The sequence below is a fragment of the Thunnus maccoyii genome, chromosome 22 (genome assembly GCF_910596095.1).
Source record: "Thunnus maccoyii chromosome 22, fThuMac1.1, whole genome shotgun sequence".
Lineage (NCBI taxonomy): Eukaryota > Metazoa > Chordata > Actinopteri > Scombriformes > Scombridae > Thunnus > Thunnus maccoyii.
In genome coordinates, this window is record NC_056554.1 from 11,123,967 (window position 1) to 11,150,890 (window position 26,924).

The 26,924-nt window shown below is 39.4% G+C and overlaps 2 protein-coding genes and 2 long non-coding RNA genes across 16 annotated transcripts in view; 3 read left to right on the top strand and 1 right to left on the bottom strand.

Annotated features, from left to right (window-relative positions):
- Positions 1–26,924, bottom strand: part of LOC121888980 (multiple PDZ domain protein) — a 47,614-nt gene that overhangs the window by 17,283 nt on the left and 3,407 nt on the right. For 5 of the 10 annotated variants that reach the window (XM_042400632.1, XM_042400631.1, XM_042400635.1 and 2 more), the window contains exons 3-28: positions 25,619–25,785; positions 22,246–22,407; positions 21,703–21,842; positions 20,949–21,162; positions 20,710–20,832; positions 20,197–20,397; positions 19,472–19,574; positions 18,364–18,452; positions 17,410–17,644; positions 15,251–15,337; positions 14,836–14,915; positions 14,452–14,598; positions 12,902–13,072; positions 12,022–12,207; positions 11,477–11,686; positions 10,230–10,388; positions 9,777–9,929; positions 7,662–7,991; positions 7,175–7,286; positions 6,277–6,475; positions 5,136–5,177; positions 3,760–3,867; positions 3,536–3,616; positions 3,216–3,393; positions 2,948–3,058; positions 1–93 (exon numbers count right to left, since the gene is read on the bottom strand). In XM_042400632.1, the coding sequence (XP_042256566.1) occupies positions 1–93; positions 2,948–3,058; positions 3,216–3,393; positions 3,536–3,616; positions 3,760–3,867; positions 5,136–5,177; positions 6,277–6,475; positions 7,175–7,286; positions 7,662–7,991; positions 9,777–9,929; positions 10,230–10,388; positions 11,477–11,686; positions 12,022–12,207; positions 12,902–13,072; positions 14,452–14,598; positions 14,836–14,915; positions 15,251–15,337; positions 17,410–17,644; positions 18,364–18,452; positions 19,472–19,574; positions 20,197–20,397; positions 20,710–20,832; positions 20,949–21,162; positions 21,703–21,842; positions 22,246–22,407; positions 25,619–25,785 (3,881 nt within the window). The remainder of the gene's footprint in view (positions 94–2,947; positions 3,059–3,215; positions 3,394–3,535; positions 3,617–3,759; positions 3,868–5,135; positions 5,178–6,276; positions 6,476–7,174; positions 7,287–7,661; positions 7,992–9,776; positions 9,930–10,229; positions 10,389–11,476; positions 11,687–12,021; positions 12,208–12,901; positions 13,073–14,451; positions 14,599–14,835; positions 14,916–15,250; positions 15,338–17,409; positions 17,645–18,363; positions 18,453–19,471; positions 19,575–20,196; positions 20,398–20,709; positions 20,833–20,948; positions 21,163–21,702; positions 21,843–22,245; positions 22,408–25,618; positions 25,786–26,924) is intronic. The other 5 variants (XM_042400634.1, XM_042400640.1, XM_042400637.1 and 2 more) reach the window with 3 other exon arrangements.
- LOC121888986 lies at positions 100–11,564 on the top strand. 3 transcript variants are annotated; one of them, XR_006093401.1, is made up of 4 exons: positions 100–694; positions 9,738–9,875; positions 10,675–10,838; positions 11,479–11,564. It is a non-coding gene; the product is annotated as an uncharacterized LOC121888986 (long non-coding RNA). The 3 variants fall into 3 exon arrangements; XR_006093400.1 differs by lacking the exon at positions 100–694 and adding an exon at positions 3,330–3,402; XR_006093399.1 differs by lacking the exons at positions 100–694; positions 9,738–9,875 and adding an exon at positions 10,339–10,429.
- LOC121888985 lies at positions 14,650–17,354 on the top strand. The gene is made up of 4 exons (XR_006093398.1): positions 14,650–14,780; positions 15,270–15,357; positions 16,260–16,352; positions 17,261–17,354. It is a non-coding gene; the product is annotated as an uncharacterized LOC121888985 (long non-coding RNA).
- LOC121888982 (adhesion G protein-coupled receptor L3-like) overlaps positions 17,572–26,924 on the top strand; it is a 244,565-nt gene continuing 235,212 nt past the window's right edge. The window contains exons 1-2 of one of the 2 annotated variants that reach the window (XM_042400642.1): positions 17,572–17,710; positions 20,214–20,346. The gene's annotated coding sequence lies outside the window, so the exon portion shown is untranslated. Of the gene's footprint in view, positions 17,711–19,948; positions 20,006–20,213; positions 20,347–26,924 lie in introns of those variants that run through there. The other variant, XM_042400643.1, reaches the window with a different exon arrangement.

The following is a 26,924-nucleotide window of genomic DNA, read 5'->3' on the forward strand; positions in this document are numbered from 1 at the left end:
CTGAGGCAGGGCAGGCGCTAAGAAGGTTTGATTAGTGCAGCAAGTGCTCGACCCGCGGTGGCTATTTAGCTGCAGAAAGGGCAGGGGCGGCTTCTAAAAGCAACACACAGGACCAACGAGCTGACAACATGACGAATATTTAATATGATGGCTGAGCCTTTCTGACAAAATTGAATCGGAGATCATCCAGGAGAAAAAAAAAAGGGGAGGGAGGGGCTGTACGGAGGACAGAAACACCTCAGGTTTTATTTAAATGAGTAACCATTAAAGCAAGCGGTTTCCTTGAGGACAGCCGTTTCCTCTACATCAAAAAAAGGGAGGAAAAAAAATCAGAGCAAAGCCTCTTTCTCTGAAACAGTTTAACAAAATGTTTCAAAGATTCCTCCAGGCTACCTTGAGATTATTCACTGCTTACAAGAGAAGGATTTGAAACTTAAAGGGGAAACAGCATGGATGTGCTGTTATGCTCTCTAGGTGTCCCCCCAGTGGCATTTAAAATAGCATTACGGACCTGCCTGCAGCACTTAGAGATATCATTTAATCATAATGATGTCGTTCAAACTATTCACTCCGTTGTTACGAATTTTAGGTGCTAATCAATATCAGAAGAGTCATCTTTCTAAATGTCTGCCTTTTCCACTTTGTTGTGTAAATGCAAACTGGAGCTGTTTTGACAAGCCTTCCAGCCATAGAGGTATGAATGATTTCCTTGTTTGCTTTTTTATTGTTTACGTGATGGTGGGCAGCTTTTTATAAGAGGCAGCAATGAATTTCCAATAACCTCCTTCAACTACATTACAGATCTAGTCTGGATGTGTACTGAATGTCACCATCATTCATATTCAGCACAGAGGGTTTTCTAAACAACTTGCTATTGCCAGTGAAATAATAGATTTTACCACTTGCTGACTGTTTTGATTAAAAACACTGTAGGTCATGTAAGTTTTACTTTAAGTCTGTGATAGAAAATAGAATAAGATATGTGAATATTAAAGTTACTACAAGGGAACTTTCATTTTGGGTTGATTTTAGCGGCCCCTGTGGACAAAAGTGGTAGTGTTTTCCCGGAATGAAGACTGCATTTCCCATGAACGCCAGCGCCTCGTGTCGTAAAGATCTTGGCTAGCTAATTTTAGCTATGTAAGATTAATAATTGTAATATGAAGATGGTGAAACAAAGTAAACACCTAGGTTACATGTAAGGTTGCGTTCACCACCAAATCCAGCGATGGGGCACCTTCCTGCGGGGTTGTGCGGAGGTGTGAGCGTGTTTATTTGTGTTTTAGAATGTAACCTTTGCTAAACAACGAGAAAATAACATTTTATTTATCAGATTCACTCCTTTGCTCTTGCTATACCGCCACTTGCTCTCTTTTTCTCATCTTTTTTAAAATGAGTTGGGAAGCCGACAACAAGTAGCCTATAACTTGTCCTAGTAACGTCTTTCTACTCACTCATGCTACATGTAATGTAGCACATAGGCTCTTCCGGTCTGCGTGTTGTTAATCGTTTTATCTGATTTTGTGGGGAATCTGACATGGTGGCATTTAGAATAACTGTATAGAAATAGTCAATCTTCTTGCTGATGGTCTTGTTTGCTTATGTAGGTCATGCAGAGGCATCAGTATTAAACTGAAACTGCTTCATAACCACTTAAAAGTTCCTTGCAGTAACTTTAAAGTAGATCTTTAAGTTCATTTTCTCCCAGAAGAAATCTCCAATTCTAGTTTGTCTTTATTTTCCGTCAATACACACATTACGTGTGTATCAAAGTCAAAGATGCAGTTAAAAAGAAGGACTCTACTGTCAGTGTGAGAGAAAGAAAGAAAAAGGAGGCGGGAGAGATAAAGCAACAAAGATTAAGTGTGATGGATAGCTGATGCAATGAAATGAGAGAGACAAAAAGAGAAAGACAGATTACCTGAGATGTGCGATGTGGCATGCATGTGAAAGTGGTGGTGTGCTTCTCTACTGCAAGCGATGGGGCTGGGCAATATATTGACTCAGGCTAAGGAAGTAGTGTGGAGGAACAGAGATGGAGGTTTGAAGCAACTCATAATGTAGTAGCGTAAAAGTATAAATTCTTCTTGTGGGGAAGGTAAAAATTTGCCCATTTAACAATTTAGGGAGCTTTAGAGGCGCTAGTAAGCAGATTTGAACGAAGCCATGTTAGCTATTTCCCCCCCGTTTCTACTCTTCATGCTAATCTAAGCTAATGAACTGCTAGCGATAGCTTCATCTTTAGCACTGAGACATGAAAATGGTTTCAATGTTTTCGCAGCAAAAAAAAGAAGAAGAAAAGAATTAGTATATTTCATTATGAAATGAAAACTCATAAATAAAATGTTGAACTACTGCTTTAAAGGTAACAAATATCCGAGTACCTTCAACTGGCCAAAGTGTGTTTAAGATATTTGTTTTACAGTCACCTCAGTTGAGTATAATTCTGCATTACAATAATATGAATTCTTGTCCCTTCTTAGTGTCCTTCTCCTGCATGTGTTACATTACGAGTTGCTACAAGGCTTAATGAGTGAGCAAGAAAGCATGTAGGAATATCTCATAGATAACAATGCATGAAAAGTGATTGACTATGAGAGATCTGACACTGGAGCTAAGCCAGTAGCAGCCCCAGCAGGAAACTACTTAGTCATGCTTTCAAAGCCTGAGGGCACTTTCAAACAACAAACGGTGTTGTTGATACAGTGATTTTCAATGTCACACTTAGAGGTTAAAACTCACTAATATATTTAATATGCCTCGCAGGGTTTATTGTTGCTTTCATAAAAGATTTCAAAAGAAAACCAGATACTGCGAAGGGTTGTATATTGTACATTTCAGTTTTGAAAGTGCCCCAAATGGCCGGTGCAGATAGACTTGAGGTGAAAAAATCTACAGAATGAGGACATGGTGACCGTTAGATTATTGCTAGTAGTTACTGACTTACCCTCGGCCTGTGGATAATACTCTGGACCAAGAAGGAGACAGGGTTGCCTGCCCTGCGTATGGCCTCCACTGCCTCCTCATGACTGGCGTCTCTTAGATCAACTCCATCCACCTGACAAAGAGATATCAGGAAAAAAGGACCTGTCAGGTACCCTAAATCCCCACATCATATGCGTTTCTTTAAAGTTAAAATCATCCATTAAGTTAAAATCATCCATAAAAATCAAAAAACAACTTCAAGTTTATTGTGATTTGAAACATTCTTTTACCTCTACGATCCTGTCACCAGTCTTCAAGGTCCCGTTGTGTCCCGCAGGACTATCCTCGAGGATGTGCTTTATAAAAATCCCCCTCATCACCTCCCCGTTGCTCAGCCGGCTGCCCATCCCTCGGCCCCCGACGATACTGATCCCCAGGGACTTGCCTGGCTCTCTGAAGAGCTCCACTCTGAGGAAGGTACCAAAATCGGCATGCAAGATTTTCCACTTCAAAGCTGTGACTGGGGCACTGATTTGATGCTCTTTAACTGTGTCATGGACATGTTCACAAAATTAGATTAGTAGCGTAGATACAATGTGTATGCACTCACTGCCTAGGTTGGTTCCAGTTGCTGAAAGATGCACTCTCCTCTCCCTCTCCATCTTCCCTCTCAGGGAGGCTAGGAATATCTCTACACAAAACAGAGGAAAAAAAGTTTGATTATCAAGTGTAGGTACTCAAGCTGTAGGGACAAAAAATTTCAAGTCTATCTTGTTAAAAGTGTAATTATATTAGAAAAACTAAAGATTACTGTGGTAGAGAGTGAGTACATACTTCAGAGCTGGAACTGGGACTGGAGCTGCTTCAGAGAAGACGTCATCTTTAGGCTGCTCTAAGCTGGTCTTGTACTCCTCCAGGTACTCAGCTGGAACGTATGTAATGCTGAACACACACACACACATGTGCATACACACACATACACATAGGAACACACATGCACACAAATGAGTCAAACAATTCCTAAACAAACTGTGTCCATTAACTATAAAGTCACATGGTAATTAACCAAAAATAGAAAAAAAACTGACATTCATATGCAACAAGATATGAAAGCATGAAGACTACTTCCTTTATCATCAGAAGCTTGTTTTTCTCAACTCCATCTCCTCAAGACTGCAGTGAGACTGCACTCAGTCTGTTTTTCAAGCAAATGTTTTCTGCCTATCAACAACCCAAGGTGATATGTCAATGAATTATATATAGGCCCCTGACATCTGACTGTTCAAAACAGATGTTTAGCTTATATAAATGTCTGAGCAAATCTCGTATTCTGTCACCAATTGTGTGATGTTCTCGTGAAAAATTTGAAGGACGTGTCTATTAGAAATTCACAAGCGGTTTACTAATTGCAATTACAAATAAACCAAAATCTAGCTGACAAAAACCCGACATCCACTTACAGACCCATTTACGAACAATTCAGGGTGAAGTTGATTCTGAAGGGCACATTAACATATTTGAGTGAAGCTGACAGATCTTCAGCAGATGGGTTGATTTGGTTTTTAAACATGATGGCATGCGGACAGAGAATAAAACGAATCTCAGTGAAATAATGAAACGAGTGAGTCACTTCATTAAGGACATGATAACATGCAGTGGGAGATGTGTTGGCGCTTAAATTCGGTGGATATGAAAATGTTATTGAGTTAAAAATGGTGAGAAAGAAAACACAGAACAAGTTAATGAGTGTGACAAACATGTTAGTCACAGAAATAAAAGAAAAGAAGTTATGCAGCAAGTAAGTGAGTGATGCAGTCATCAAGATTCATCCAGATATTGTTTTTAACCCTATGTGTTAAAAGGTGTTCTGACACTATTATAAGTTTTGTTGCCATGAGACAAATGTAAGTTAATACTGGAGTGTGACACAGCATAATGAAAATGTTAATAAATATATCAGAATGATATTAAAAACCACATTTATCAACTTAATTCCAACATTTTTGTTGTTGAGTGTTAAAAACAACAATATCAGCAACACCAAAACTGCAATGAATTCAACCCACTTTCTAACACTTTGTCTGGATAAAACTTTTTAACAGACTGCAAGAAAGCCCGGCACAAGATGGAGCAAATGAGAGGGAAAAAACAAAAACAAGATGGCAGCTTCTTGCTGAAACACCACCAGCGTGGAAGTTAGTCATACTCACACATAAAATGGGCACAGATCGTCCTCGGGTGCACAAGCAGATCTAGAATGTGAAGAGTTGGCTTTTTATGCACCGAAGCTAACAAACTGCCAAGTTTAGTTCGGCGAGCAGAACTTGTAAAAATACCACATTCAATTGACTTTGAAGAGATTATTTTCCTTTTAGAATCACTGAATAAAACCTTTGCTTGTATTCCCAGTCTGTATTCTGTGTTTATGTTAAAAAAAAAAAAGCATCCAACTTAAACAGACTTCTTTACATTACCCAGTTTATAGAAAAAAGGATGAAAAGAACTACCGATGATTTCAAACGCATAACCAAGTACCATATAATACCAAATACTAAATATTTAATCCATAAAGTACATATTAAATACAGCAACACGTACTGTTTGTAAGGCTTGCATAAAAGCAATCCTGATGTAACAGAGGTTGGGCCTTGATGTACAATATGTACTGCCTTTCAAAAGACAGCTAAATAACAGACAGCTGTACTTATTTTTGAAGTTATAACAGAAGAACTACATATCTCAGGGCCATTCATTTTTAAATAGCAAAGAAGAAAATGTATGGAAACCTCAGTGCTTTTAAGTACCGACCAAATTGTGTCTGTTGTGAAGAGAATTGAAATATCAGGTACTTACAGTTGGCACTGATTGCCAGATTATTTTATTAGATTCCAGTGTCTCTTACGTAAACGGACGATTGATTGGAACAGCAGTGAACTAATATCAAATTAGACCAGAGGAGTTAGGGGAGAGCTGAGAATCAAATTAAAGTTCAGACTCAATGAACCCAATGGGAAACTTCCTCATTCTTTGCTCAGATATTTCCTGATTTTAGTCTTTGTTAACTTTATTAGTATTGTACTGTTTTCTGTATAACACAACATTAAACACAGGTGCACTTGAGTTTGACTTATTTTGTTTTAAATACGTCAATGAAAATGTGTTTTCTTTGGCAAAGTCTTGAAAAACAATCAATCTCACTGAATCTTATTGCCACTGCCGTCAGACAAATTCAAATAATAGCTTGCCTCACAATGCATTTGTCGCAGAATCACCTACTACCTTTGCAGAGTTTCCGTAAACACATATGCATATGGTGTTCTTGGCCCCACCTGTGTAATTATAATCTCTTACCCCATGTCTGGTCCAATGAGGGAGTGTCTTCTCAGCATGGCGCGAGCCTGAGCGTTGGTCAGGTTGGCAGTGGGCTCTCCGTTGATTGCAAGTATGAGGTCACCAACCCCGAGGCGTCCATCACGGCTAATGGAGCCACCGTGGATTACACTGCGGATCAGCATCCCCAAACCATCTTTCATGGCGCTCACTGTCATCCCTTTGTGGTAGATCATAAGAAATCTTAGAATTTGATCAGTGTAGTGTAATTTATTTGGAAATCTGTCTGTCTAAAAAAGACTACATACAGGACATGTTTATCTTTGTCCAGTTGGGACACATGGTAGTTAAAGCCTTTCACAAAATTTCGAGCTCCCTTATAAAACAGCGAAGTGTGCAGGAGGTTTTTCTTTTTCTTTTTGGAAAGATCATAAAAAAAGATAAGTGTGCTCTATTTAGGAGTGGATTTTGAATTATATTTGGTAAAAAAAGGTACATTGACACTTTCGAAAAGAAATATTGAATCAAGCAGCAGAGACCTTCAAAGAGAACTAAAAAGCAAAATGAAATACTTTTAAATAATTTTCAGTGAGGCACTGAGGATTTCAAACAGTACCTTTATAACACCTATTTGTTTTAGAAGTTAAAACTTAGTGTTATCTGAGCCAGTAGCAGCCTCTTGGGTAGGTTTTGAAATGCAAATATACTGTAACGAAATGGAATTACCCTTTTAGACTGGAAAATCTGCCAAAACTCTTTTTCTATCACTTTGCTTCAAATCTGGCATTCATAAAACACAACACAAAAGTAAAGGCCAATACGCCTTTCAGTGGTGCAACCTCATTTACACTTCAGTGAAAGATGAGAAGAAAATACTTAAAATAACAAATAAAAAGAAAGTGAAGAAATTAACACAAACCGAGGTTGGAGTTGCCCTTGACAACTGTGATAGTCCTTTCAAAATTACTCCCTGAGGTCAACACTTCCTTGTCGCCGTCTTCTGCTGATTCTTTCGCACCAGCTTCCTCGTCCTTGAGGGTGATAATTCAACACAGTTATTCATGAAATTAAATGAAAATATTAGGCCAGATTTCCAACAAAGCAGGGGTCTCTAGAGAAAAGCCAGGTGCAGCGAATTAGCTGTGAAAATGAATTTAAAACCAACGAGCTCAGAACTTTGTTTGTCTAATATTTGAAAGGAGTCTCACATCCGACTGGGGAGAGGTTAGATGTTATCTTAAGAAATTGTGTTTAAAAGAAGATCAAGGATGATTATTGTGTAACCTTCACTTACATGACTTCAGCAGAATACTCACTGCTCATCTATTCTTTGTTAAGACTTAAAAACTCATTACTTAAATCCTTTACTTCAAATGTATGATTTTTAATGATACACATCGTTTTACCTTCATCAAAATCTTTATATCTCCAAAAGAGATGGCGGACTCCTTCTGATAATGAAGTGACTCCACAGGTTCCTCCTGGACATTAGATCTGGCCTCTATTTCGGCAAATGGACTGTATGTGTTTGAGCAATCCACTGGTTCTTCTTTGGTTGATTGCTGTGCCAGATACTGATCGGAACTGCTTAGCATGGCATCAAAAGCCGGGACGTGACCTCTCGGAGGAGTAAAAGAAGCCGGCTTCTCCGGAGAGAACTGTTGAGTGTTGTCTGCGAGGCCGGACGGTGTTGCAAAGCGAGGATGCTCATCCAACAATTCCAGGCGAGCTGTCAGCTTGGGTAAAACAAAGCACAGCAGCTGAATGAACGTTCCCCTCTGTTAGTTAGACAATTGCCCAACAGGGGGAATTCATCTTGCTCAGTCACCATTCTGCCCTCCTTGTAATGAGCCATAGAAAAGCCATCAGTGGCCAATAGAGAACAGCGGAAATTACTGGTGATCTTGAGCGCCCAATGCACAAAATGTAGTTTTATTATGAGAACATTTAAGACTTTATTGGAACCAGACTGGCTAGTGATGAATCTCAGCAAGTATTTCCCTTTGGGGGACAGAACAGAAGTATAAATCTATAGAGTTAAACAAGAAATGGGCAGTTTTATTTTAAAAAGGTAGTGAAATAAATTTGGGGTGAACTGGGCTGACACATCTCTAAGTAGGAGAGCTGCATATTCTAAAATATTATTCAGTATCGACACAAACGAAGAGTCTTTTTTCTGCTAAACAAAATTTAGTTTAGAGGTGTTTTCTGAGACTTTTTATAATCTTTGCTTTTTCTGGTGAATTGCTGGATAATTTCACCTCTTCAGGCTTTCAGAATGAGTAAAATACAGTAAAAAAAAGGTGGGGGGGAATGATTGGGCATGTTCAGTAGACATATGCAACTGGTGGGGGTCACAAGTAGAAATTGCTTTGTTTTAAGGGGCACAAGTCAGAAAGGCTGGGATTCACTGTATTATAGTGTGTTTGGTATGTGGTATGTTATAGCGTAAAAGTGTACATAACATATGTAAGACATTTGTAGGGCGTGCAGAGGTTATCACAAAGAGTAGTGATAAATAAAAGACAAATATGTAAGAATCAGATGCATTACTTTCACACTCCTTAAGGGTCTCTGAAAATCAGTTACAAATTCAATTCTAAAACTTTAAAACTCTTTAAAACGTCTTAGTAGGGAGAAGATGACAACGCCTAAAATATTTGTATCTGATATCTATTTATAATAGGAAGACTATAATCAGTGACTTGCAGGTTGAGTTTGTGGACTCACTGTGCTTACTTGATCTTTAACACCCAGATGATCTCTTTACTGTCGTACCGTAAATAAACAGTTATGGACAGAAAGGGAAAAAAAAATCCATATTCCTCAATAAATATCACCTTAGATACTCTCAGTAAGTCTCCAAAGCTGGTCCACCATTTACTGTCACTGAAATAGAGCTGAGATTTATCAACAGGGTTGTTGCCTCTCTCCAGAGCTTTAGGGGGGGGAAAACTGTCTGAACTCATACAAACATTTGAAATCTGTTTTGTGAAATCCTCTGGTACTATAAAATGCCTCAAGTTGTCCTGGCCCATGTTTGTCCCTCAGGGCTCCGCTATATTATATTATACATTTCTTAGAAGGGCCCTACAAACAAGGTCAGCTGTGACCTTTGGGAAAAAATGGAAGCACAGAGAAACTCTTAGGAAAACAGTTTGTGTGGCCCTTGCTCTTCTTTGTTTATTTTTTTTCTTATAATTTAATATCCATTTGGGGAGTTGCTGTTTGTAGGCACCCAGGGCAACAAAAGTAGCAGTAGCTACAATCCTCAAATAATAACAAATTTAGTTATGTTGTTACTGCCTTTAAAAAGAAAACCGAAAAAAAAGAAACAATCCTCATGACATTTTAGCTCTGGACAGCAAAAACTAAGAATAATGACTACATGCTGCGCAGTCCATTGTAACAAAGGGCAGTAAGAGTTCCAGTAACATTTACTGAAATGAGGGAATAATTTCAAGCTGTGCTTCTGGTTTCAGATATGGATTTCCTCTGCTGTGTTAAAAATGGTTGCCTACCTTAGGTGTGGATGAGTGCAGGTAATCCAGGTCTGCGCTACAGCTGCTTCCATGAAGAGCAATCATTGATGCCTGGAAAGTGTCATCCTCTATCCCAGTGTAAGAATGCTCTAACACCTTTTCATCAGACAGGTCTGCTTCACTGGTGTCAATCTGTGATAACAGATGCAAGTTTAACGGACTGGAATACAAAACAGGCCCTCATTATTGGAGAATTTGGTGAACAATCCAATTACAGATAGCTACAATCATTCTGATTTTCTATCCTACTAATTTGTCTAACTATAAAAAAAAAAAAAAACGCTAATACAATATAAATGCAGATAAATGGGTTATATTTTTTCAGATTACTCTTCATATATTGTTGCATGATTAAAAAAACAAAGCAAATTTTGTTTTCCCTTATTCAGGTTATTCTGATTGATTTTTCAGTTTTCCCAAAAGCTAACTGACCAATGCAGGCTCTGCTCGGTAAAGGATGCCCTCAGTCAGTCCTCCTTCCTCTCCTTCTTCAACCAAAATATTGTTGAAGTCAAATGAATGGATGGTGGATGATGAAGTTATTTCCTGTTCACCATATGGGTGTGGAGAGTGGGAATATCCACATATTCCCTAGGAAAGTGGAGAAATTCTTTCATTATCTCCAGCTTTATGTAAGTTGATTTTGATTGATTTATTTTGCGACCAAATCAGGTACAGATTCATTAGTACAGAATAGAGAGATGTTAGGAATTATTGAGACTATTTTAAACTATAGACTCCTTGGTGCACAAGGGTTCAGGCTGAGAAAATGCACAAAAAGGCACATTCATTACTCCCTTTGAATGATTTTTAACAGAAATGCTCTTGAACATTTCTTTCGAAACAACTTTTGCTATTGATTTTGTGTATCATGCAGCCCAGACCCACATAGGGGACGCAAGAAGACATATTGGAGGATTACACTTGCCAGACTCAATTTTGAAAGGCGAAACAACAAAAATACCCCTCAGAAGGACATTCCACGTCCTGCAGGAGAGTTGGATAACTCCCACAGAAGCTTCCTACAGCTCTGTAATCCAGGTAACCTTGGCAGCCCAGAGGTCTCACTGTGTAATCCAATGGCAGATTCAATACAAGTGAAATGCAGCTCTAAAGCTGAAAGAATTCGAGCAGTTTTGCAGAGAACCATCCCATACAAAGACACCAGGCGCCTGGAGCAATGAACATGCTGTTGGACAGACCCAATATTTCGACAGGTGCCCCAATGTGTTTGAATGTACAAGAAAGTCTGTGGTCTTGGAAAAGTCAATAAAATAATAACATGAAACAAAGGGCATGGATCATTTAAGGCCGGTCGCCTCTGCTGAAAGAACAGCGGGTGGAATGCTAAACCATGCAGCCTACCTCCACGCTTTTTCCTGCATGAAAAATTGATGCCCTCGTAAGCTGAACCCTCGTGACTGGATACTACGTCGCATGATATGAAGACTCACAGCCTGACTCACAACCTCACATACATGCAGTGATAAAGCCCATACATGCTAAACAAATTTTACAAAACATTCACAAAAGCAACATTTATAAAACTTTCAATGGTTGGAAAAGAGCATGTCCTCATCACTTCACCAAACACCCAAGTTCCTTATTACCAAATTTTTTCAGTTCCAAACAAAAAATAAACACTTTAATACTAATACTAATTTAATACTAATGCTTACAGGTAGTGGTTTGGCGACTCCTATCTGCACCTTTCCGAGCTTGGCCCCCTTAAGGGCCTGGACAGCATCCTCCAAGCTGGCATTCTCCAGGTTAGTAGTGTTGACATACATGAGTCGGTCTCCTGGCAACAGTCTGCCATCCTGCTCAGCCACACCAGTGGGAACCAGAGAGCGAATTACTATCACTGTCTTGACGGAGTCCAGTGGGTCCTGTGGCAGAGACGGGACAGAAAAGCTCAGTGAGAGGAGGTCAACAGGTACCCAAACACAGCTTTAAATTTACAGTATATGGAAATCATAAGGAATTTACCTCCCTTTGGTTAGTGTTATACATGCACAGTATGTCCTTTTTTATAAATTTTTCATCTCATCATGACTATGAATGTGTAACTATTTGCTTTCCAATCCATGTGCTTCCCTGTCTCATTGGGTTATGACACAAACAATACAACAACATTGATAAAAAAAATACTACACCAGTACATTTGTGTAAAATAATCAACTAACAGTTGTTCAGTTTTTCATTCCAAGTTCCATATTCCCACCTGGTAGTCCAGAATGCTGAATCCCAATCCCCCTTCTCCCTTCTCTAGTTCGATATTCTGGATCTCCTGCTCCCACATGGCCAAAGGAGATCCTATCGCCTCCTCAGTCACATTATCCTGCGTCGCTGCCGCTGTTTTCACCTCTGAGTCTTCAGCAACCAGTACACTGCTCAGGTCTATTTGTTTCTGCAGAGGAAAAGCCCAAAATCTCTGTGTAGCAGCTTGCCTTCCTCACTTTTAGTCCCAACCCATAGGCTGCTACCCTCTAGTTGTGTTTCTGGCTCAGGTTTCTGGCAGTAGATAAAAGGGAAATATCTTTGGGATGCTAGGGCCTTAGTGCATTATCACAGATAAAGCTGGGGAGATGAAAACCCCTTCCCCAAAGGGAAACTGCTTTTGATGTCTCATATCTTGAGCAAATGTGGTTAGCTACTGCTGCTGAGGTATTACTAGAATTGGTGTTAATAAACTTTCAGCCTCCCCTGCTTATCGCTAAGTCTTAATCCATAATGGCTGGCAATGTGGAAGGCCAGTGGAACGATTGACAGCCTGGGCTAAGCTAATAATGGTTGATGGGTTATAAAGTAAGAGCAGGACTTAAAGAGTATTCCTCTCCAATCATACTCCCTCACTTATATGCAGGGGCAGGGAAACATTTTTCATGATGCATTACTGCATGTCAAAGAGAGGCAGGGAGTTTCCAGCTGTATGTCTATATATCACTTGCTGCAATTCTCTGTAAATAATATAGCCTGCATGTTTTTAGCTTTGAGAAAGAAAATATTAATTCACTTCCTCTAGGTTTTCAATCTAAAACATAACAAACAAACAGGTGAAATTCTTGAAAAATAAATGTATATAATAAAATTTTCTGCAGTACCTTTAATTTAGACATTGTGGACAAAGCCTCTGATTCTGGTTGTACAGCATCCATGTCAGTCTGCAGGTGTGGGGCGGGCCTACAGCATGTCATGTATACACAGAGTGGAAGCTCCTTCAAGATTTTGACTACTTCCTTGTGGGTCTCACCAATCAGGGATATGCCATTGACCTGAGAAAAGAGAGGTTAGGTTTAGTGTCAGTCAAAAAAAATGATATATGTTTTTAAGCAGCATTAATGGATTTTTTTGGCCACTTGGGGGCAACAGAACAAACTTAATATTGACATATTATCACCTTATAAAGTTGTTATGGCAAACATTTTAACAAACACTTGCATATTTGTCAAGCAGGTAGCTCCTGGTCTAAAAAGTGAACACAATGCAGAAGTGACTTAAACCTGCATTCTGTCTAATGGCCAGCAGGGAGCAACTCCACTGGCTCCAAAAAAAAGACTGATTGTATGGAAGTCTATGAGAAAATGACCCTACTTCTCACTTGATTTATTACCTCAGTAAACAGTTTCCTAATGCGTTTATGGTCTCAATCACTAGTTTCAAGTCTTCTTCAATACCGCATAATGCTCATTTTGTAAATTATGGTCCCATTTAGAGTAAAATAGATGATAAAGCAGGGTATGCTTTAGGGTGTAGCTATGTTGTGATTGAAATGTTGCTAATACAGCGACAACGTTGGTTAGGTAACGTAACCATGGCGTAACCCCAGATTCACAGAGTATGGGTGTAGCCATAGCATTATCATAGTTAACCATGGACCGTAGCTGACCAAGCTAACAGTTAGCAGCTAGTGTTAGGGTTAGCTCCAACCTCTCATCCAAATACGTCCTCCAGGCTTCACAAAACTCCACAAAACCAATGGGTGACATCATGGTGGCTGAAGCCATATTTCTGTCCACCTGACAAATTTAAGGTCAATATGCACTTTCCATTATGGCTCAACTGCACCACCTCTTGAGGGAAATATCTATCTTAAACTTCTACATGTTCCTTTGTGTTCACCAGCTAATTGGTAACTTTGTCTGCCTGCCATTTTGTTGCTGGACAGGTCGTGTGGGTTTATCAGAGCTGAGGTTGATGATAGCAGTGAGAGTGAACCAAAATAGTAAAATTGCAGGCTGTAAAACCAAAATACTGAGCTGAAAGATGCTAAAATGCTCCATAGAGCTGTGGGGAACTATAGAGCTACTGTTAATATGAAAACATTAATTAGTGCAGCTTTAAGTTATACTTTTATTAACACCTGTGGGAAAAAATTACCTCTGTATTTAACCTGTCCTAAATAATAATTCCTGATACATAGCACGCACATCTTTTGGCATCACCACTACACCAGTGAAGCTCTATTCTATTCAGTCTACTTACGAAGTTTATTTCACTGTAACATAAACAATCTTTATGATGTGTATGTGTAGTATACTGTATGCAGCACATTTAAAAAAGGACCCATTATTGCCATATAAACAAATTATATTTCTAAACACATGTACATATTTAAACCTAGGTAGATATTAATAACAACGTGACTTCCTACCTCAACCAGTTCATCTCCACTGAACAGCTTGCCACATCGACCAACAGGTCCCTCAGGTAGGACAGAGCGGATGTAATGATGCCCGCTGTTGGCTTCGAGACTGATCCCCAGACCACTGTTCTCACTAAACTTCTCCACCTGTGCCACCTGTCACAGGAACAAGGAATCACATCTTAATTAGTATGTGAAAAGGTTTGTCTTTTGCAAGGGATTATTACTTTTACTATGCATGTTTATGACTAAATTCCTTTTGTTAAACTCAGGTTATGCCTTCTTTTGAGATACCAGAGCTTTTTACCATTATGAATTTGCCCAGGAACCAAGTTCTGGTAAGTATAATTTGATGCATGAGAAAAAGGATTTCCTTTTGAAAAAGAAACTTACAACAACTTCATTACTTGGACCCAGAATCTCCTGCCACTTCTTCATTAATTCTTCTTCTTCAAAGGGTGTTAGCTTCATCTCTTGAAAAACACAATACAAAGTATTTGTATTAGTTCACAAGACAACATACCACTTGCAACAACACAATGCAACATAAATGTCTAACTATTTGGAAAGTATCTAAGAAATGAGTGGTACAAGACCTCCATCAAAAAAAAATTCCCCTCTTAAAATATCTTCAAACTACTGCATTGTCTGTGAAACTAACAACAGCCCCCATCTGAGTGTTTGCTCTAATTCTCAAGGACAGACTGTGTTGCTAGTCAGTGTGGTTCTGACAACAATGACCCTTATCTGTCAGATATGTGTCCAGTATCTCTGCTGGTGTGCTTAAAAAAGGATCCCAGCCTCCTACCATGTTTGTCTTCTGTTAGCTGATCCGTGGCTGGGCTGACATCAGATCCTTCACCCTTTGTCTGGAGCTGCTTTTCATCTGTGGTGACTGTAAACACACAATGAACGGTGAGACAGACAGAAGCAGGCAGCGGCACAGACACTTGACAGTATATATGCACAGGCACTAGACAAAGTCTTCTACTCTCCACTAACAGCAAAATTACACAAAGATATAAATAAATGCTGAATGTATTTGGAATAGTCGTCGTCTTTTCATTTGATACTCTTATGTAACACCTTTCACCAAAATGTAACTCCACTTTCTTTAATATTCTATTTAAGTTTTGCACAATTAATTCTTTCAAAATAGTTTGAGCATTTCCGACTCTTTAGAAGCGGAACCGATCTCATTCTTTATTGGTCCGAAAAGGATATACAGGCCTTTGCTGATGTTACCCATAATGACAGACCCTAAAAAAATCCAGCACTCTAAAGATATGTTTAATGATCCTAGAACTTTTTTTTACAACTTCATGCCACTGTTTATGTCTTTGGAGTTCCACAGAGCACAGAACTGGTCGCCCATGAAATTAATAACTGTGTGCCCAGGCAAGGCATGGTCTACGCTTTCCATCAGCATCTTTTAAATGCTAACATAAAACTAATAATAGCTAGTTTGGAAGGGAAAAAGGAGCTCAACAACCCTAATACGTGACATAAGTTGGAATGATCATTTACATGTCTTTACATAATCCTAAACATTAAATGACCCATTACATCTGCATACATCAAACCTGCAGTAAGAAATTTTGCTCCTTATATTAAAATATCTAGTTATTCACCAAACTGTTGTGTTTTTTTCACCCTGGGAGGGCCAGAGACATAAAAATGTGTAATATAGGTAGTAGTAGTTATTAAAATCTCTTTCCTTTTTATTTATTAACTATTATACTTAAAAGCTGCTTTTGAATGATGAATTTACTTTAAGTATATTGTAGCTGTATAACCTAACTGTAATTTTCTGACAGGTTTCACAGCAGCCAAGAAAATACTGCCTTTCACTGGAAACTTCCTCACTCTCTATCGACTGCTGGCTGCTAGTTTGTCTGGAGGTTTTTACGGTAAAAACTTCTTGTTGCCCATATACATGGTGCCAAATCTAATCACATTCCAGCTCCTTATATCACAACTGACACTAAACAACTGCTTTTCTTGCCTCTGGAATAGCCTGGAGGTCCTGTCAGTACAGCTGGAGATTAGAATCCTTCTGTTTACTCTCTGTCTATCTTGTTTGATGTTAGTTTGATAAAAATGAAAAAAAAAAAAAAAGATTTGAAAAACATGAGGGACTTCATGGATGCTAGCACATACCATGCAAACCTCTGCTGTAACTCCGACAGTTTCTTAGTTGTGAGGATGTTTTCTTTTAACTGTTGTGCATCATGTGCTGATTTGAGTCGACTGTACATAGTCCAAGGTCTAAACAACATGATGGAAAGCTTCTAGTACTTTCTTTAGAAATGTGGTCTAAATGTGAAATGTTATAATGAATAGGAAGGGTGGCACTTGGCAGAAATAGTTTTACTAAGTGGTGAACTTTACTTCCCTTTCTGAGAAAATATTTTTGTCTCCCTGGCCTTTGTCAGTGCCCATTCACTATGAGTGTACTTCCCTCTCTTATTAAGAGAGGATGTGCAGTAATATGAGTGTACTCACTCTGTTGTTGTTAAGAAGAACCTTTTAATAGGTAAAAGGTAAATGAATGTTTTCAGTAGTAATAAAAAAGATACATATAAACAAATTAATAATTATATATCAGAATAAAGACAATTGGTATATATTCTAGAAAGCATTCTCATTTAATGTAATCACAATGTTGAAAACTGTTTTTTTTTATTCTGTGTTTTAAATTAAAACTGAATATAACTGTAGTGCATGTTTTTTATATGCGACAGGAGAAAGTTCTGTGTCTGTGTTTTTTTTACTATATTGATGAAAGTGACTGGAATTTTCATTTGGATTCACACAGATTTTATGGTATCTTCACTGCATCATGGAAGCTGCTGTCTGAGCCACACTTACACATCAAATGACACTTTCTTCTACAGGATGATGAGTAACAAGGCATGTATTTTTTTCTGTCCTCATTAAATTTCTCTCCCTTCTCATCTGTCCTACCTTGAGCAGCCTCCTCAGCCTTCTTCCTCTCCAGCTCGAGCTCTGTCATGACGGTGGTTGTGGTGGGGATGGTGGTGGAAGGGGGTAGGATGGTGACAATGGGGGACACGGCAGGGGGGATCTCTTCTGGCCTGAAACCCCGCCGGATCAGCTTGAGGTGGACTGTCTGGCCTGTGTGTCGGAGGACTTCCACTGCCTGTTGATTGGTGTATCCCTGGATGTTAACACCATCGACCTGCAGGGGGCAATCATTTGTGAGCCCAAGGATTAAGCAAAAGGCAGCACAGCTTACATAGGCATAGTGAGTGTGCAGGACTACCATCTATTCTATTGTCTGACAGAGGTGAAATTGAAATAAGATTGATCGTGAGATTAGTAACACTAGCAGGCATACACAGAAACAGAGTGCCACAGGTGTATATTCCCTTCTGTTCTAGCAATTGACTTTATATATTTAGGTCATTTAGGGTGGCTACAAATGCATGCATCTAAATAATTCAGATAGTCAATTAACTGTTTTATTAAGTTCTTAAGTTGAGTCCCAAAGCACATTATCATTTACACTTAAGAACTAAACTCAGTAAAGCAAATCCTCACCAACATACACCAATACATCAGAAAAAAGTAGAAGTTTTTGAGGGAACTTTAAAACAGGACAACAATAGCTTTCAAATGGTGAGAAGTTTTAACTGCAGTAATGAAATTAAAAACCTAACTGCTCGATGTGTTAATTCAAGACTCGTTTATATTCACAGTCACAAGTTAAACCACTTTATGAACTATTAGTAAATTGTGAATTATTGTAAATTATGCATCTCATGATTTCCCTCCATTGACTGAATGAGTAAATGTGATCACTATAATAGATCATATAAAACATTCACTGCATATTTTACATCATGCCAGTGAAGACAAAGAAAATAGTAATAGATAGAGCATAATTGTAGTACTTACAGCTATTATCTGGTCTCCCACATGAATACGGCCATCTTGATCCACAGCGCTGTCTTTTGTTATGCTCTTGACAAAAATACCAGAGGGCTCTGTGAAGTCAGAACAATGAAAAAATTAAAGAGATGAGAGAGATGTCCGTGAATCATGACATTAAATAAGACCCAGAGATAACATTAAAGTAAGATGTTTCAGCTTGATGTTAAAAGTCAGTGTTACGCTAAGTCATAAACAATTATGTGATGAACGCCAACCTTGAAAAATTACGACAGAACTTTTTAGCCAGGGCAATTCAATTTTCAGTTAAATTCGATGAATATAACAGGTTGTAATAAAAGCTTATCTGTGGTCCCATTATGCTGTAGCTAATTGTTACATTTTAAAGGTCAGTAAAAGAGAAAAGAATCAAGTTCATTTAAAGGTGCATCAATTGGTGTTTTTAGGCCACTTAGAGGCAGCAGAAAAAGCTGAAAATACAACACAGACACAATATCAACTTCAAAAGTTATCGCTAAAGGGTTAGCAAACAGTGGTCGCATAGCATTAGTTTGAAGTCTGTGTTCACCTAAGAAATGTACTGTATGTCCAATATTCAGTCTCCTTTTAGCTTTGTTTGAGACTCCAGCTACTCCTGAGAAAAATATCTGGCTTTTTAGCTTAAATGCTAACTCCACTAGCTAGTCTAACTTTTGTTGACTAGCTAGTTCTGCCATTCAGTGCTGGGCAAATAGCAAACTGCGGTTGGTTTGGTTGGGATTTATCAGAGCTTTTTTGTTGAGCCGTCTGCCACAGCAGGAAATGGGATTAATGAATGAGTTTGCAGGCCAGAAAACCAAAACAATGAGTTAAAAAAACCTCTAAAAAACACTGACAGAGTTGACAGTGTGTTTGCCACCCTGAGCAAAACCTTCCTCATTACACATTTCATCAGTTGTTTACAGGCAATGTAAATAGATTAGTGCAGCTTTAATTGTTTATCGAGTGGATTGATATCTACACAAGTTGTGCTCCATAATGCTATTTACAGATTGCACAGAAGTATTTTATCATCAACATTAATCTTTAATTTGAATGGTCCTCTATTCTGAGAAGACAATCTGCCATCTCTCACCTGAATTTTTATCTCCGACATAGCCAGCAATAGTGATTCCCAGTCCCTGGGTGTTTTTGGTGAGGCTCACATCAAACGCTTCAGCCTCGTCTTCCTCATAGTCCTGTGAGAAGACGAATGACAACCACACGTCAACATCAACTTATAACCAAATTACAAAAGTAGAAAAGCAATGGCATCTTGAGTCATCCAACTTCACCACATGGCCACTAACACACATTCTCAACTTTGATTAATGAGCGCCCTCAGCCTGTCAGCCATATAAAATACAGCTAATAAGTGTGCTCAAAAGAATATGATGTTTGTCATTTGTTCATTTTTAAATGGGGCTGAGTGTTGAGAATAGCCATATAATCGCTGTTTGTAAGTGCTGTTTCTAAGTCAGTCAAGCAACATCTGCTCTCCAAAACTTGAGTTTGGAGGTGATGCAACCTGCAGTTTTCTTTAATTCCATTTATCCAGGGCTGTCAAAAAGTAAGAAAGGATAAAACTGGAGATGGAAGACCTTAACTTTAGGTCTAACGTGCTTCTGGTGTAAGTGTATAACTCCTTTGAGTGTGTGTCTTATAGGGTAATCAATCATAATATTGACAACTGTTATACAGAAACTGCTTTACTATGGACATATGTCAAATGGTGATATCAATTTGAATGTGACATACTGCCTTACTGTCATAATGATTTCCTGTCATATTTTTAGTTTACAGTAAACCTATCCCTTTCACCTGTTGTTCATCGACAGTTGGGAGTACCACTGGCATGACAGCAGAGACAGAGGGATTCTCATCTACAGGACCCCTGGTAACCACCAGCTTCACCCTGTTGCCACACTGCCTGAGGACCTGCGCCACCTGCTCACTGCCCATGCCGTAGAGGTCAGTGTCTCCGATTCTCAGGATGTGGTCCCCACTGCGTAGGCGGCCATCCTGAGGTAGAAAAATTATGTTTTCTGTCTTAGTATGGGCGGCTTCAGTGGAAATCAAATTCATAATGACACTGTGACAAGCAAAAAAATGGATAACACAAGATAGAGTGACAGTTAATTCTGCAGTTTCTTGCAATTAACTCATTCTCATTATACTCTACTGACAGTCAGCTTTTTAAACACATTGGAGGAGTCAAAAAATACCCACACATCATCCATTTTTATAGTATTCACTGTATAAATCTCTATAAACAATGCTAAACACTCCAAAAGCCAATTTCCAAAGAAAGTATAGATGTATCCATGCAATCACCTGATCCGCTATGCCTCCAGGAAGGATAGTTTTGACAATTACACCAGTGGTCTTTCCTCCCACAATACCAAATCCAAGGCCAGTGCCATCATTGACCAGCTCAATGGTCTCCACATGCTGCCACTAGGTAAAGTAAATGAGAGGAAACAAAAAGGCTAGTGTGAAGACAAGTCTATTGCTAAGTCGGGTTGCGTTATTTTGATTCACAACGACATTAGTGTGTGTGGATGTATTTATACCGCGCTAGAGTTGGCCGACAGTGTACTGGCAGCAGAAGGTGTGCGGGACACCATGGGACTGGCCAGCTGAGGTATTGGCCCTCTAGCCACTGTGAGCTGCACCCTCTCCGAAGCACTCTGGAGGATGCCTATAGCCTGCTGGTGGGTCACTGTCTGGTCCAGGGCCTGGCCATTAATGGCCAAAATCTGGTCTGCTTCTTTGAGCTTCCCATCACTGTAATATAAAAAGCATAGATTGTCATTCAGATAGCAGCAAAGTATAGTAAATGCTGCCAGAGCCTCTAAGATTTGAACTAAATCTCATTGTCTGTTGCAGTGACACTGTAACTTTGTCATTTGTACTTCTAATTTTGGCTAGATTTAGTCAAATTTCAAACTGCAATGTGTAGCTTAAAACCCCATATTTTAATTTATGTTCTTATTTCGATAAAGATTAGTTAAAAATAGGTTTAAAAGGCATGAAAAGTATAGTTTCCTCTACATTTGGGCTTGGTTTGAAGAAACAAATATTTGAAAAACAAGTTGTAAAATCTTCACTCTGGTATTTCCTGTAAAATGGTCAATTTGTAAGATGCCTTCAATTTCTTTCACATCCCCAGAGAATCTGTAAAATAGACTTCTCTAATTCCCTGATTCTGATTGGCCAAAATGTTAAAAATAAATTCTGGGACGCTGACTTCAATAAGATTTTAATCAGCCTTAAAGTCTGTGTTCTCATGGATCTCTGAATGATGGCAAGTTGATTCTTACATACCAGTGAGCCACACTTCCCGGTTGAATTTCTTGAATAAAGATGCCAAGCTCTCCGCGGTTCTCACTCTTCAGGCCCACCACGCTGAAGCCCAGACCTCCCGACACCGGCTTCTGCAGCTCCACATGCGTCACGTAGCGCCCCTGCATCATACACACATACTCTTTGGCCCCGTGCTGATTCACTATAGCATCAAAGCTACAGGCAGCTTTTAGAAGTCTATTTGAAGTGCCTCAAGAGAAAAGAGCACTGTGTGCAGTCTGTAGTTCTCATCTTTGACTGTCTTTGGATATTTGGTTTTCGTTAAGAAACATCTATTCTACCTGTTTAACGCTGAAGGTGTTTTCACCTGTTTTCAGATGAGTTGTGTGTGTTAAAATGAGCAAAACATTCAAAGTCATTGTAATAAACCTACTGGGAGCTCAACAACAGACTTCAGAAACAGCAGAATGCCACTATATCTGCCTACGTTATCAGATTGACATTCAAATCAAAAGCAGTATACAAACAGCAGAAAGACTGCTTCTGCTTTTTGGTCGGTTATACCTGTGCCATGGCGTGAATAATATGATCAAATTCTTCAGATGATGTCTTGCCATTGGTGTGTGTAGCAGCTGAGATGTCTGAGTAGGAAACATGGCCACCATTGGGCTTGACAGCTGTGATATGATCACCAAGGTCACTCCCCCGTGATGATGGGACACTCCCCTGGAGTCATGAACAAAAAGACATGTAGTGAACGATGCAGATGTTTTACTGACAGATCAAACTGACTTTGACAAATGTGTTTTCACTTAAATACATGTGATGGACACTGAGAAGACACTGAACCATCATAAAAGTGATGTCTGTTAGGTTTCCAGTTCACAGAGCTATCTGACAGCTTTAAGTTTCTGCTCCTGCACAGAGCAGCAATTACTGGCATTAATCCAACCAAACACAATTAAAAAAGTTCAAACAGCAAAAGATCATGATTCATTCCTATTGTGAACATAAACATTTAACAAGTTTAATTTTAGGCACCAAAAACCCTCAAGTCTGGGTGTCTTAAACCACTGGGATGCCAGATAGTTTGTTATCCCACCATGATTAGCTGGATCTATGGCAGCCTAATCCTTCAGGAGATAATGGCTCTTAGCTGATGTTCCAACAATGACTAGGCTCCAAATACAATATTTCTATCATGGTGGGGGGGGGGAGCATCACTGGCCATCTGGAGGCCTTAATATGCTTGGGTTTTAATTACCACAATGACTTTACTTGTGTGACAGATGAATTATATGAACGCGACAACTACATAAAACAGTGTTTTTCCAATTTCATTAGCCAAAGGGCTTAATGTTTATGACCATCTGAAATGGATTCAATAGGACAGACATATATGCAGCAATTATTTCATAAACACTCCATTTGGCATATGGCACTGCCAAGCTAAAGCTGTCCTTGTGAACTTGTGCATTTGCATCAGGAAGTTGACTGTACAACTTTCAGAGCTTCGAAACTGTAAATTATGCTCGCTTTAAATACAGTCCCAGATTAGTCCTTAGAAACAAAAACTCCATTGGACAGGACACATTAGTGCCGCACACTGCAAACAAAACCCTATGGGCCGGGCTAAGTTAGCGTAGCATGATGCTAAGTTGCTGTCCTCATGCATGAGCTTTGTTAGCTGGGGCCTGGCTAAGAGGATTAAAGTTCCAGTTTGGTTCTTGCACATTTAAGAAATTGTTTCTGCCCCACTTCACACAGCGGCAGCAGCCTCTTTCTCATTGGAGAGTAGGGCCTTGTCGCCATAGCGACATGGGCTATGCAAGGCCTAACTAGCAGGGCCAGAAGACGGACAGTGTGTGTGTGTGTGTGTTTGTGTCTGGCTCTTGTCTCACAACAAAACACAAAACGCACCGTCTCTCCAAATTGGTTCTGTTTAACGGGGGCCAAGCAAGTGCAGTTTGTGTTTGGAAGCTCTATGGAAACATAACAGAAACTCAAATTTGTTGCAGTGCCTGAAATATGTCTCTTTACCATTGTTACAACATAGAATGGGACCATTTTTAATATCTGAGGGGAATTTACAGTGAATGGTTGCTTGATAAATTTTACTTAGTAAAACAAACACACATGCATCAGCACACACACACACAGGAATGTATCTCTTTTGAAATAAGCTAAATCGCCAGCACACAAAAATGCCAGCAGGGCTTTTATAATCTAAATTCCACACGGGGTAAAAAGCTCTAGCATCCCTGCCTCCCACTGCATAGCTCACATATTTTCGTCTCTATTTCTCAAAACGCTTACCCTGGCCCCTTTCCACTGTGACTTAAGAGCTCTTTCCTTCCACTCAAATGTTCAATTCTCAATGGGCAGAATCAACTTGAAAAAAACACTTTGACTTAGAGCAACTATCTCTGCTCATGTACTCATGTTTTATCTGGCTCGTCTGAACCCTGACAGCAATTTGGGCACAGTAGCAGCACTGTTCAGGATGGGGATTGAAGGGGGGGGGCGGGGGGGGGATTGACACAGGCCAAAACCAGAATGAGTGAGGCCATGATTCAATAGAATATGAAAAATATTCTAACCTTATTTATTATGTAAGCCCTTACAATAGACTGCTCCACAATAGCACTTAATTCTGTTTAAAGTACATGCTTCATGATCCCTAAGACACTGGTCTGTACTAGAGAAAATTCTGTACCACAAACATAGATAAATTTGGATATTTTGTAACCAGTTAATAAAATATTACACAGACACGTGGAAAACTTGAAAATTAATGGAAGATGATGATGAAAGCACAAATTATTTCCCCTAAACATATTTAAATTAGACTGCACTGTAACTTACATTCATCCAAACTGGCCACCATGGCCATGCTAACTTATACCTATTTTCCTAACCTATTTTCTCAATCAGCATCTTACTATGAGCGATGGGATAATACAGTATATATAATAAAAGCTCCATCTTTAGAAGATCATTTTGGTTATTTCACATAAATGATTTTGGTTTCTTCTCACTGGTTTAAAGTGGGCGAGGTTTAGTGGGGAGAAAAAGGTGTTTCATACTTCCGTGCACCAGTTAGGATTTAGCAAAACTAGAATCAAAATGTGATGACAGGCCACTGCCAATCAGACCAATCAACCATCAGTCTGATCAAACCACACCCACACAGTCCTGATGAAGCTGATTAGCTTTTTGTGTGTTAAACTCTTGAAAAACATTGCTTCAACATACTTTCACTTTGCTTATTTGATCAGGAAAAATAAATATTCTAGAAAGAAACTGAACATCTGAACATCTGAAACCAAGCCTACAATGTATACAGTTTGGGTGGAATATTACACTTGTCTCAAGAGGAATGCTAAAGGCTAGTTAATGACTCAACATCAAAATGTCACTGTTTGTAGTGTCTACGTAGTCAGCAGACACTTGTCTGAAAATAAGCATGTTTGCATAGAGCATCCCCTCCTCCAGCCTCAACCTCTTCTCATCCTACATAACAGAAATAAAATAAGCACTTCTTTCTAATCATACACTTCAGTTTTTATTGTTTCTGTACTAACAAAGTATAATGCAGCCATCTGGCTTGTTGGCAAGCTGTGCTCAGAATTAATAATGCAGAACTATAAATGACCATAACCTTGTAACCTCTTAATGACCTTCCATGGTGCTTTTGCATCCTGGGAAGCCAACATCACTCTCTCCACCCAGTCAGGCATAATATTTATAATACTGAACAGCTCATTCTTTGTATGTAAATTCAAACTAAACATCTTTAAGCAGATGAAATGGTTTTATAATTATCTTAACTGAAATGTAACAGATACTTAGGCGTACACTGCAAAGTATCCAACGATAACCGACACTTTACTGTTAGGAAATTCATATTTAAAGTTGTTTTGAGTTCTGAATTCACCTGGTCTTTGAGATGCTGGACGGACTTCTGCAAGGCCAGGATCTGGTGGAAGAGGGGGCTCTGGAGCACTGATTTGAGCAGGCTGAGCTTCTCCTCGGTGGGCACCTCCCCCCTTTCCTTCAGTTTGGCCTGGAGACGCTCCACCGCCTGCAAGGCACGTTGTGTATCTGCAAGCCGTCGCATATTTCAGTGACAGCGCCGGCCGGGGTGAAGGAGTGGATGCAGGGAAGAGGAGGAATGGGAGAGATAGAGGTGGAGAGAGGTGATGAGGAAAGACATATTATCAGTGCATGGGCAGTGAGATAGTGAGGCAGGGACGGGTGTTTGGACATGCCCTTATTTTATCATTTAACCCATGTTTGGTTTTACCTTTAATAATACACTTTTTTGAAATATACAGTAGGCCATAACCACTTAGTATATGCCTTTAACTTATTTATTTATGTTTAACTATGACATGTAAATGAGGCGTACAAGAAGAATGGAGTGAGGCCACACATCGCAACCTGTAGGCTTAGCTAAGGCCGACTGGTGCTCAACAGACCTTACTATATCGAAATCACGTAGCTTCAGGTTTTGCACTAGAAGAAGAAGGAAAAAAATCAATTTTCAATGCACTGTTTGTTTTCAGAATAGCAATGTTTCCTTTTTTGCCTTTAGGGTCAATGGTGGGTTGCAAGGGAACATAGAATGAGTATCAGGAGGGAAAGATAAAAGAAGCAGGCCCTCCACAGTATGCTTGCTGGACCTTGCATAAGCCCAGCAATCGAGCAACTCCAGAGTGGCTTGTTAGTCAGGATGGGCCAGCCCAATGTCATCTGGACAAAAATGAAGCAATTTCCGAAGCTCACCAACTGTGACTAACACCTAATAGGGCGTGCACAAGGTCCAAAGCACTTTTTGCACAGAGATGCTTTATTGTTTGAACAAAGGTTGTAAACAAGCCAATAACACTTGAGCCTCAGCAGATCTTTTAAAGCTCGCCACTGGTACTATGCAGGTAACTGTATCGTTTTCATTGCCCATGCCTCAGTGTGCATAATGAGGAGTCCCATCAGAGTGCGGCATGCATTTGTGTGTGCGTGTGTGCTCAGAGAGATAGGATGGTCTGGGAGCAGAGCATAAGGATGGGATGATCAAATTTGTCAACATTTTAGTTCTACGTTTCCACAGAAAAATATCAAATTTAATGTTGACTTCTGTGCTTCCGCATACTGTTTTTATGTGATGTGAAACATCAGTTGTTTAAGCCTCAATCCACGCTACACCATGACTTGTGTATAGTGCCCCAACCTGCATACAGTAT